This window comes from Lupinus angustifolius, unplaced genomic scaffold, assembly GCF_001865875.1.
Source record: "Lupinus angustifolius cultivar Tanjil unplaced genomic scaffold, LupAngTanjil_v1.0 Scaffold_9_172, whole genome shotgun sequence".
NCBI classification, from domain to species: Eukaryota; Viridiplantae; Streptophyta; class Magnoliopsida; order Fabales; family Fabaceae; genus Lupinus; species Lupinus angustifolius.
In genome coordinates, this window is record NW_017718269.1 from 3,985 (window position 1) to 16,749 (window position 12,765).

Below are 12,765 nucleotides of genomic sequence, written 5' to 3' on the forward strand. Positions count from 1 at the left end.
AGATTACATATCAGATTTGGAATGAATGATAATTTCAAATATTTGTTTACTAGTTACGAGTCATGGGTCTTCAGTGTAAAATATTTTGTAATATTTATTTATTATCTAATATTTTTTTTAAATGTATGATAAATTAAACACATATCTGATATCACATATTTACTCTGTGACGTATAATTTTAAAATATATGTAATAATGTTGTGTAGTATTTCTTTAGAAATCAATTGTAGCGTACACATTTAGAAGAAAGTATTAAAGTATTCATTTATTATTAAATTTCAAAATTTAAAACCATCATCAATTTTATTTAAATCACTGGGTGTAAAACAATGGGTGTAAGTAAACAATAAATAAAAGATGGTTGATAATTTGGTATGTCTAAAAAATTATAAACTGCATAACAATATGCTAGGAAGGCAAGAACTGTGTCATCATCATTGGTGAAAAATGGTCTCATATGATTTTCTTTTGATCCTAACAAGACCGTTTTTTTTTTGGTTTTGAGTTCTGACTTGTATACACAATAATGAAGACTCCTTCACTCTTATTTTCATCCCTCCTTCTTTGACCCACAACCATTGCTTTGACTTTGTCAAACTCATTATTCTCATTATCATGCGTTCCCTTCTTCCTTAATTCCTCACATATATACTCTTCATTCCCAAATATATGATATATCATCTCTTCCATTATGTTCCTACATATATAACTTTAACCAACAAAAAAGTGCAACAAACCCATCAAAATTTTCTATACAAGTCTCCAAATAAAGCTTGGTTAAATCCCACTCTTATATTATAGCTACATAGTGTACTGAATCTTTGGTTGTGCACCCTTTATTCTTGCCTTACAACAATAGAAAATTAAAAAAATATATATATGGCTGAAACCAGAATTTATGAAAGAACGTTAGAGGAAACTCCAACATGGGCTGTTGCAGTTGTTTGCTTCGTGCTGCTTTTTATTTCAATCATCATTGAATATAGTATTCATGCTGTTGGAAAGGTAAGGTTTGGAATGGTTTATGCTACTCAAAAGTTGTGTTTAAAGAATTATTATTATATATCTCTTAGTTGCTTCAACGTTCATGATATCTTCTTTATAATAAGTTATGTTATTGTACTTCTAAATTGCAGTGGTTCAAAAAGAAGCACAAGAAAGCTCTCTATGAAGCGTTGGAAAAGGTCAAAGGAGGTACTGTCATATATTTTTTATATTTGTATTAAATTTAAACAACTGAAGTCCAAATTTACTTTAATGGTACAATTGCATCATTTGTTCTAAAATGAACCTAACAAATTTATTATACATTTATATTTCACATTAAAATAATTAAGTATATTAAAAAATTGTTAAAAATAATTTAGTTAATATGAAACCGGTTAATAATTCTTCAAAATAAATAATAGATGACATAAATATATTGAACAAATACATTAATATAAATCATGACAATATATGATTAAAACTTTGTTTAGAGTTGGCCAGCCTCGTTTTATTTTTTCTCGAAACCTAATGCGTATTTACTGTTGAAAATTAGAATGAAGATCATTTGATACTTCTTTCCTGACATTTCCCACATGATTATATCAATAGTTGAAATCATTACCATATATTTATCATTGACCTTCAACAATATGATGCATGCATACATTATTGCACTAATTGATCTTAATGCCACACTAGAGCCAAAAAATTGATTGATTGCAAATTGAGTTTTAAACACTCCAAGTGTCCATTTTTTTGTACATCAGAAATAAAAAGAAAACAATAGTAGCAAAAGGACAAAGCTAAGTTACAGGAAAATGATCCTGAGCTAGTAAATAAAGACATACAGATGGAGCCATGTCCCATGTTTTGAAAGAATCTGACAAATGCAATCCGAGTTTTGACATATAGTCAGAGTCCAAATATCCATTTGATATGGTTCTTAGTGTTTTCCTATTTTTTGGAACAATTTTCTCTTAGTTGCTTATACTAGTGGGATGCTTTTAACAAAAGTTGTTAATTCTGAATATATGTCATAATGCATCTTTGGAGCTCACCCATGGAAAAATCTTTAAAGATGCTGAACTCGTGTAACTCATTATATCGTTATATGAATCACCTTGAAAACGCGTGCCAAATCTACCCGTCTTTTGAAGTCGATTTCAATATTGCTATACGACAATTCTTCTACACTCAATACATGTAATTTATACTACCTAACATGTCTAGATACCCATGTGTCTCCCATTCTTTTTTTCCTCAATACTCTTAAAATAATGGGAGTCATAAGATGGTCTGATGGTGAAGAGGGTGGTCGTAAGATGGTTAGATGGTTGGATGTAGGAGGTTGAGGGTGGAGTCTCACCAAACATTAAATCTTTACGTGCACCTACACATTTTACACTCTTTTATTAATGCCTCCAACTTCCAATGAAACATTCCGATTTTCCAACATGTTGGAAATTATGAACACAAACAATCTTTTTCCAACTGTGAATGAAATGACAAACCGTTCTTAATTCCTTATCATCACTTGTGTTAAATTCCAGTTTTGGTTTAAGTATAACATGGTTGCTTTTTTTTGTTTTGTTCCAGAGCTTATGCTGCTAGGATTCTTATCCTTGCTCCTAACAGTGTTACAAGATCCAATATCTAAGATATGTATATCAAAAAATGTTGCATCTACTTGGCATCCTTGTTCTACTCCAAAGGCAAGTAAAACTGAAGAAGATTCTCATTCTGATGAAAATGATACTAATTCCAGAAAGCTCCTCCAATATTTGAACCCCATGCCACGGCGTTTTCTAGCTACGAAAGGATATGATAAATGCGCTGCAAAGGCAAGTTCAACACCTTAACTTTTCAGCCCTTGAGTTCCTTCCATTTGCATATAGATGGAATCGTGGTATACAATCGTAATTGCGACCATAATATATTGTGGTTTTTATAATCTTCTATCCACAATACAATTCAATTGTCATTGTATTGATCGCATTTTATGGATTTTGATTTAACTGCAATTGCAAATTTTTATAATTATCACTTTTTAGATGGTCATAACTTTGATTTAAATTATTACAACCTGGCAGTTATCATATTTCAGATGTTATGTCTACCTTCCTTAAGGTTTATGTTTTAAAGGCTATAAATGTAATGATAGGTATCAATTTTAATTAAAGTAAAACTTTGGTATCTGAGAGACATGTCTCAAATTGCATAATAGTAGACAAGGTAATAGTACAAAAAGGAATTTAACTTTGGTTAAAATAGACTTTAAACCTCAGTTATTGAATGAAGGTTTATGTCGGCTACGTTAAAAGCTTAAAGTTTTGATTTTTGAAGCTAGTTCTGATTGATGTTTTAGAATATGCAGGGAAAAGTTGCTTTTGTTTCTGCATATGGGGCTCACCAGCTCCATATATTCATCTTCGTGCTAGCCATTTTTCATATCCTACAATGCATTATAACTCTGGCTTTGGGAAGAACTAAGGTACCCCACCCCACTATTCATTTTCACCTCATACTCCAAGGTTTTATATCTTGAAACATTAAAGTTACACTCCCCTCTTCTTTTTGTTAATTTGTCTCTATCTAATTTAATTGATTATTGCTTGAATATATCTTAGATGAGACGCTGGAAGACATGGGAAAATGAAACAAGGACTATTGAACATCAGTATTATAATGGTAAGATATCAAAATTTCATTGGTTTATTAATCATCAATTTGCCCACTTGGGAAATAATGCATTAATGCCAATGATTCCGTGCTCTATACGTTTATCATGAGTTAAACCCACCAGACAAAACATTACATCTAAAAATGTCACATGTTAAAAGAAGAAAAATATTATTTAAATGCTAAGAACTTAGAGCTGTCACAATATTCTAACTTCTAATAGTTTGTTGATATTTTCATTTAGATTTGTACTCAGCATTAGCCAAAATATTATGTAAGGGTATTGTATTTATAACTTTTTTTGGTATAGCTTAGAGTATTCACTATCCTAAGAAATTAATCCATAATTTATAGATAAAAATAACCTCTTTTAAAATATATGATTATGTCTTCTAACAAATAATATTTTAGGAATCAAAACATTGACCAACAAATTAAATAGAATTTTACACTAATCAAATTCTTTCATTAATATATTTTAAGTATAAAATAGATTTTTCTAAAATTAAAGATTGGCATGGATGGCGTGGATGTTGACTTTCTTACAGGTTTGATAAGACCTTTGGATAGAATGAAGTACATGTAACATTAATTATATTAACACTGCATTTTTTTATAATAGACATATTGGAGTTTTTAGATGCGTCAAGTATCATGTCATGGCTCACAAGCAGTAATGAAATGATAGTGGCAAGATAACTATAAATTATATTATCCACTTTTTTTATTGTATTATATATAATCCACTTTTAAATATACAAAAGTGCTGAAAAAAGTGAATATAACATGCTAGCAAAACTATTATTATATAGGAACAGTATACAATATATATTAAATTATAACTTACGCTTATCTTTCTAGAAATATTTTTAGAAAAGTAATTTATTATTAAGTGTTGATTAGTTTTTGAAATTATTAAATAAAAAAGACCACCTAATACATAAAATTAATAAAAATTATTACAAAATTAATTTAATTTTTCTACTGGACAATGCAAACTTTAAATTTTTTAGATACAAACTTTTTCAATATATTGTATGGAACATGTCTTTGATTTACTTTCAGCCATTTAAAAGAACATGTAAATATGTGATGCAGATCCTGAAAGGTTCAGGTTTGCGAGGGACACAACATTTGGACGAAGACACTTGAAAAAATGGAGTGAGTCATCAATTTCTTTATGGATGGTAAGTACACATTGTTTTGGTTGTATTATTATTATATTACCGTAATGAAATGATTAAACCTGATTTTTAAGAAATCAGAATATTAATTGATATAGTTAATAAAAAAGTAATTATTAATTTACGATGGTGGCTATTTATCAATTAATATTGTGATTAACTATATAGACTATATCACATTGAACTTAGGCCCTCCATGTCTATTATGATTAGGTGATTACGTAAGAAATTCACCTTAACCTTTAGCTACATGCTGAATTTTACGTGGCTAACAACACAAATTATTTTCAAAGTTAACATTGTCTTAGGATTTTACTCTTACCAGGTTAGCTTCTTCAGACAATTCATTGGATCAATTAATAAAGCTGATTATTTTGCATTAAGGCACGGATTTATCATGGTGAGTTTGTATTTGAAAATCAATTCTAGTTTAATTCCAAAGAACATTCCTAAAATGCAAGACTAATAATTTATGAATTTTTAGACACATTTGGCACCAGGAAGTGATGCAAAATTTGATTTCCAGAAGTATATCAATAGATCACTTGAAGAGGATTTTAATGTTGTGGTGGGAATAACGTATGAATCTCATCTATTCCTTTCATTTGCTTTCAATAATTACTTATCAAATTTATCAATCTAAGCTTATTCTTTTTGTCTTTTGCAGTCCACTCATATGGTTCTGTGCTGTGTTATTCCTACTGACTAATACTCATGGTATGCCACATTCATGTTTTGAAACTAATTTGAATATGACATATATGTCAAAGTTAAGCTAAGGGTGTACTTTGAATTTTAAGGGTAAAAAATGTAATCATATTTTAAATAAAAAAAACACAAATGTCAATGCATATTGTTTTTCTTTTGATATTCCGTTGTACTGATAGGAGTGTTACTCCTCAAAATCCATATGAATTGTAATTTCACTAATTTGAAACTTTTGCTGTATGTGGACAGGGTGGTATTCTCATTTTTGGCTTCCATTTATCCCATTCATCGTAAGAATAGACCACTGATTTATGTTTATTCTGCTTATCTACATTCTCCTTCTTGATTTTAAGGGTTAAAACTAATCATAAGATTCAATGTAAATTTCACAGATAGTCTTATTGGTTGGTACTAAGTTACAAATGATCATAACAAAGATGGGACTGAGGATTCAAGATACAGGAGAAGTGGTTAGGGGTGCACCTTTGGTTCAGCCAGGAGATGAGTTGTTCTGGTTCAATCGTCCACGCTTCCTTCTCTTTTTAATTCATCTTGCTCTCTTTCAGGTAATTCCGTTACTTACCTTTCTTAGGGTTCGTTTGCGAGTTCAAGGCTTCATAGCCATCTTGTATTTAATGACTCTCAAACCTTCCTTTTCACTTCCTTTTCCTTCAAAATCTAACTCGCAAACGGAGCCTTAAAGATTTTGTTATATATATATCAAATTTAAGAAATCCTCTGTTCTGAAAATAATTATGTTTGATTCTTTCTATGATGCAGAATGCATTCCAATTGGCATTTTTTACTTGGAGTACTGTGAGTTTACCATTTCGATCAAAAAATATTTAATTTTTTGCTTTACTGGATTATAAGTTAATGAGCATTGTATCTAAGAAAACTTTGTGCTTACCATAATTGTTTTGTTTCAGTATGAATTTGGCTTACACTCTTGCTTCCATGATACTACTGCAGATATTGTCATCAGAGTAACAATGGGGTAAGTTCATTTCAATTACAAAAAAGTGCACAACCCAATATGCAGAACAACTACTAATTCATGACTTTTATTTTGGAGTTTAGATGACCCTAACCTCTTAAGAATTTTACATGTAAACTAATAATAAAGTTGCAATTTTTTCAGGGTTCTGGTACAATTCTTATGCAGCTATGTAACTTTGCCTCTTTATGCTCTAGTCACACAGGTAAGATGCAAGAACATTTATATGATCATTTTTCATTTACCATACTACCATCATTTTAAACCGTGAATTCGTGATCGAAATGGTAATTGTGGCCGCAATTGCAGGAAATACGACTGATATAGCCACAATTACCGACACCATATATGGTTGTAGAGACTACAAAAATTGCATTACTGCTGCCATAATTAAAAATCCTGCATACTGTTATGACCATTCACTGATTTTAATTCTCTTTTGGCTAACATTACAGATGGGTTCAACAATGAAACACACAATTTTCAATGATAGAGTAGCAACAGCACTAAAGAACTGGCACCACACAGCCAAAAAGCATGTAAAAGACAGCAAGCATGCTAGTGCCAATGTCACACCATTCTCAAGCCGGCCAACCACCCCGACACATGGCTTATCTCCGGTACACCTGCTGCAACAGCATCACGGCCGCAGTGATAGCACACAAACCTCTCCAAGGACCTCAAACTATGAAAATGAAGAGTGGGATATTGAAGGGTCAGCTTCCCCAACCAAACATATTATAGGAGAAGGAGATGAGACACAAATTTTGGAGCAAGATTCAACAACACAATTGCCTATTAGCTCTCAACATGAAATCAGCATAAGTGTATCAGAATTTTCTTTTGAGAAGCGGCTTCATAGAGATTATGAGTAGTTAGTAGTAGATAATGTAGGAAACTAGTTCAAATTCTTCAGTACATATCAAAAAACAACTCATAAATGATATTCTTGTTGAGGACTTGAAAGAACACAATTTGTAGCATCTTTAGAATAATGTCCACTCAGTCTATGATCATGGACTTGAAATTGCATTAATTGACTTTAGTGAAGCAAAAGTATAAGAAAAAAGAACTACAATGCTTTTTAATCAAGAACTAATATGTTTTTTAATCATATTCTTGTCCCCTTGATGATTAATGTTTTTTACACTTCCTCACTAATATACAATCCTTTTTTCCAATTACAAAAGTATACTTTCGTATTATATTATCATATGGTATTAAATATACATTGCAGAATATATCATTCCAGTAAGAAATAGGAGTAAAGTTAACAAGAAATGAGAGTAATTTGTTGGGAGCAGTTTGCTCTTACATTTCTATATAGACTTACATAACTTGTTCCATCTTTTACTATCATTTAACACTTGTTTTAAAACTTACCATGCCATTTAATATTATAATAGGGGTGACCCAAAATAAATATCTTCACAATTTAAGTTCGTTTTGTTTGTGGGCACACAAAAAATTCTATACCGTAAGGGGAATGGTAGGGCGTTTTAGAGCATAACATCGGGTGGAAGAAATCCTTGAAGTTGCAATTCACTTAAATGAGTGAGATGTGTAGGTCACTACTTCTCCTGAGTTGAATTTTGGAGAGAAATGGAAGGCTTGAGAGTCATGAAATACATTTGTGACTCTTCCATTTTGCTTCATTCCACTCCAAAATCCAATCCATTAAAAAATAGAACAACTCAAATCAACATTGCATGACATTATAATGCTCTCATTCACGCAGCTGCATGAATAAGTTAGTCTAACAATAGCAACAATATTTGGTATGTGCACAGGTAATTGAATTATATTTATCTATCAAAAGAGAAACCCTTAATTACACAGAGGTCATAGCATATAAGTTTGGTTGGAGAACCGTGAATTGTTTCGTAAGTATTAATTTGTGATGCTTTTGTCACCCAATACACCCGGTTTGCATATTAACACCCAGTTCCAAGTAAACCATCATTGAAAATGTCAATTTTCTCACCTCGAGCTTTAAACTGTTATATGTTTAATGATACAACTCCACCAACAGAATACGAGCAAGAATGAGGCTAAGAACCCTAGCAAAAAAAATAGAGAAAGGAAGAAGAGAAAAAAAGGAACCACCACACATATATATATAGACAGAGACAAGAAAAGGAAGATAGAGACATGATAGATTAAGGTTCAAATGAAATTAGGTTTTGATACTATTAAATATTAGGGTATTAGACTTATTTGGACAACCCAAAATATTTTTTATTTTTATGGACTCAATTTAAATAAAAGTATTTCTTTAAAAAATCTGGAAATATTTTTTTCTCAAAATTTAAATAAAGTCATTTGTTTAGTTTTCATTAATTAAAAATAATCAAATTATTAAATCATATTAGATTATAAATGATGAAAATTAAATATGGAATTAAACCAAAGAAAATTAAAATAAATTATTTTAATATATTATTAATTAATAATCAACCATAATACTATAAGTATAAATAACATATCAAATATATTAACTAAGCATACCTACAACGTACTGATATATTGACAAGGTAACATACGACATGCTTATATCAAAGAGAACCACGTTTCATATCCATAGTCCAAAAATCCACATAAGAATCCTCCTTGACCTAGACAAAAACATTTCTCATGAATGTGTACCACCTTTGAAAATGTCATTTCTAATAGTTTCTTGTTGCATAAGTCTGAATCCCTTTCGGTAATGAAGAGGCCAATACCAATGTAGGATTGTGACACACGGTAAATAAATGTGAAAACAGACTAGATCAAACTTTATCTTAAACATGCCTAACCTATATAGTATTTAAGAGTTTGAACTTGACTTGTTTAAAAAAAAATTTAAAGTTGAGGTCTGACCTGTTTAAAAGTTTGTCTAGTTGGTTAGCCTGTTTAAAGACCTTTTATACAATATAATCTTAAAATAGGTCATCATGTCTACATTTAAATAAGCTAATATCCCTAATTTTAATTAGACTTTTCTAACCATAACAATGAAATTATATTTATATTAAAATTATGTATATATATATAATAATATTATTTATATTAAAATGGTATAATATGAATATATTACATAATATAACTAAATAGGTTGGTGTGTTAGATTTAATATGTCTTTTGGATGACCTAAAGCCTAATTTGTTAAAGTAAATAATTTTTTCAAAAGTCTGAGTCTGACATGTTCACGATAAAAGCCTAACCTATTATAAGCTAGGTATATGCATCTGATATATGGTATGGTCTGTATCCACCCTTACTGGTAAAGTGAGAAGGCTTGTATTGAGATATAACATTTAATTTAATCTCTTTCTTAATCAAATGCATCTCCTAATCTTCTTACGTTGACTAAAAACCTCAATGATAAAACTAAACGAGAAATATGATTTTCTTTTCGGAAGGCACTAATACTATGATAATGAAGAGCAAGGCTTCATATGTGATATAATATACCGATCATCCATGTTAGGGATGACAAAAACCTCGTATCCCTGGGTATCCGTAGGTAAAAACCGTACGGGCACGGGTACATGTCACAAACGGGTACCCGTGGGTATTATAAACGAGTTTTTAAAAATACTCATAATACATACGGGCGGATACGACTATTATGGTACCCGTGCCTGAGAATACCCGTTATTTATATGATTAATATATTATATTTAATTAAAATAAAAAGTACATTATTCTAATATTCATTATATATGTACATTTTTTCTTTTACTTTGTTTACATATTTTATTGAGTTTGGTAGTGAAACACCCTACAAATATTATTACATGTGTAGAAACACACATGTTTTACGAAGAAAATATATACTTTTTGTTAATGAAATGAGAACAAAAAATAACACAAATAGAAAACACCAATAAATTTAGCATTTTTATCAAATATTCAATCAAAAGGTAAAAATATAATTAAATTTCATCTTATTTGAAACATAATAGAAGTAAAAAAATTAAAAGTTCATTTCTAATATATGAAACTCGCGGGTACCATTTGTAACCGTCGGTACCCAGAAATACTCGCGAATATCCGCACACGGGTACCCGTACGAGTACAGGCGGGTATGAGTAATGCTTTTCTATTTTGAAACGAATAGCGGGTAGCTACTACCTGTGTCCACCCATGCCTATTGTCATCTCTAGTCCATGTTGAGTAGAACGTAAAAAGTGCCACGTGTAACATGTTAATAAAACAATGAAAACATTTTCTCCTATGCTTGGTTCATGTTTATGGTGTTCCAAATTTCCGTTCATGTACTATTAGTTGTTGTCTCAAATCGTGTGTTTTCCTCATTGCTAGAAGTAGGACAACCCCATTTAGGTTCTAATTGTGTTTTAGATTATGTTCAATTTGCAATCACAAACCTGACAAATAAGTTCTGGAATCTACCAAATAGAGAAACCCTTAATTTTTATTAATGATCAAACACTATGCAAAAATTGATATTTAATAAAGCTCATTCAACAATGTTTATGTGTTGAATGATGTTAAATGTAAGGCGGAAGAGAATTAACAATGTTTATTGAAACAAACGACGTTAAATGTATTATTTTTAATAGCGCTTATTGAAGCAAGCGTTGTTAAAGTTCATACTTCATATATTTAATAATACTTCTTCAGTAAGCACTATTAAAGATCGTACATTCGTTCATATATTTAAATCACTTCTTTAGCTAGTGCGGTTAAACGCTTGTTTTAGTGAGCGATAATCTTTTCAAATTAAAAAACAAAACATCACACACATTAATATACATATCACCCAGCTTATTATTTCTCTTACTTTTCTTCTTCTCCATGAGTTACATTTGTTTTCCTCTTTTGTTTTTAGTTTCTCTCTTCAAGCAAGTTATTAGTTTTTGGTTTTTCTCTTTAATGATAAGGTAAATCATTATCTTATTTTAGCTCATTTATTTCTTTTTGATTCAGTCTTAATGCTTTCATTTACACCATAAATAACAAGTATTTGATGCATTTAAATTGTTATTTTTAAATAATTAGTTTATTTATGACCAATTTGGTGGAAGCATTTCACTAATAGTGCGATCTTTATTTGTTGTGAAGTTATGCAACTATGGTGTTCTATGTTTTTGGCTATGGTTCACTGGTTTAGAACATACAGTTTGAGTATAATGGTAAATGTCCTTTCTCAATTGCTGCTAATTTGGTATTTTTTTTATAACTTTTACAATTTGTTTATTTTTTATTTGAATTTGCAGCTTGCATTGATCTTTGAGGAACACATGAACACTCTGTAAGAACTTGCAAATTGGAGGAGAAAAAATGAAAAATTTGCGTAATATCTCATTACTCATGTTATTTTATAATATTGGAATCTGTTGAGGTTGAATATAGTTGAAGTCGTTGGTGATTTAACAAATTTATTGTAAATATGGTGGAGTTTGACATGCTTGTTATGTGTTTGATAGAATGTCTAGGAGATATATTGTCTTATTTAGAAAGTAGACATTTAACAACACTTGCTTCACTGAGCATTGTTAAATGTCTACTTTCTACGGTACTTCAAAAAAACGTTGTTAAATATAACCTTATGTGTACTACTATACATACATAAAAAGCTTCTCATAAACACTATTAAATAACAATTTTAAGTGCGGTTGTTTTGCTATTTTAGCATAGTGAAAAGATGAGCAAAACAAATTATCCAAAGGTGTTTAAATAGAAAACGATAAACCTAATATCCTAAATTAGACAAAACCGAAATTAAACAAACTCCTAAAAAATAGTAAAACGATAAACCTAATCCTAAATTATTCAAATTCGAAATTTAAATAAAAACTGCTAAAAATAGTAAAACGTCATTCTGAAAGGTATAATAATGGTCATTCTGACATCGGGCGCTAAAGTTGTGCAAATCCTACCATTCTTTTCTCATGAACGACTTCATCTTCGATACGTGCAGCTAGCCTTCCTATATCAAATTGTGATCATAATATTATGGATATTATGGTACATTTTTCCTTAGTTTTTCATAATTACGATAAACATAATATAACTACCACTCCAAACATAAATAATTTATAATACTGATTGTACTTATTGTGTTATTCTCTTAAATTTATTCTTTTCAATTATAAGGATTCTGTCATCTCTTAAGTTATATTTTAGTTGTCAAAATTTGCATAAATGGAGATTTCATACATATTTGATACCCTTTGCAATTCATAAGTGTTTTTATGAGT

The 12,765-nt window shown here is 30.1% G+C and overlaps 1 protein-coding gene across 1 annotated transcript; it reads left to right on the plus strand.

Moving 5' to 3' along the window:
* The first annotated feature begins 535 nt into the window (after positions 1-535).
* On the plus strand, positions 536-7,576 carry LOC109337709 (MLO-like protein 6). The gene is made up of 16 exons (XM_019574744.1): positions 536-824; positions 859-1,006; positions 1,138-1,195; positions 2,585-2,829; positions 3,363-3,479; positions 3,616-3,676; positions 4,766-4,854; positions 5,177-5,251; positions 5,336-5,430; positions 5,519-5,568; positions 5,809-5,849; positions 5,952-6,125; positions 6,340-6,375; positions 6,489-6,556; positions 6,701-6,761; positions 7,012-7,576. Exons 2-16 carry the CDS (start codon positions 881-883, stop codon positions 7,429-7,431), a joined length of 1,716 nt encoding a protein of 571 aa, XP_019430289.1. The 5' UTR covers positions 536-824; positions 859-880; the 3' UTR covers positions 7,432-7,576.
* Positions 7,577-12,765: the final 5,189 nt, after the last annotated feature.

Bases quoted from the DNA above. Each gene is read 5' to 3' on its own strand.
- LOC109337709 (XM_019574744.1), top strand. From the start codon at position 881: ATGGCTGAAACCAGAATTTATGAAAGAACGTTAGAGGAAACTCCAACA. The intron at 1,196-2,584 runs GTACTGTCATAT...GTTTTGTTCCAG, and splicing joins GTTGGAAAAGGTCAAAGGAG to AGCTTATGCTGCTAGGATTC. The intron at 6,762-7,011 runs GTAAGATGCAAG...CTAACATTACAG, and splicing joins TTTATGCTCTAGTCACACAG to ATGGGTTCAACAATGAAACA.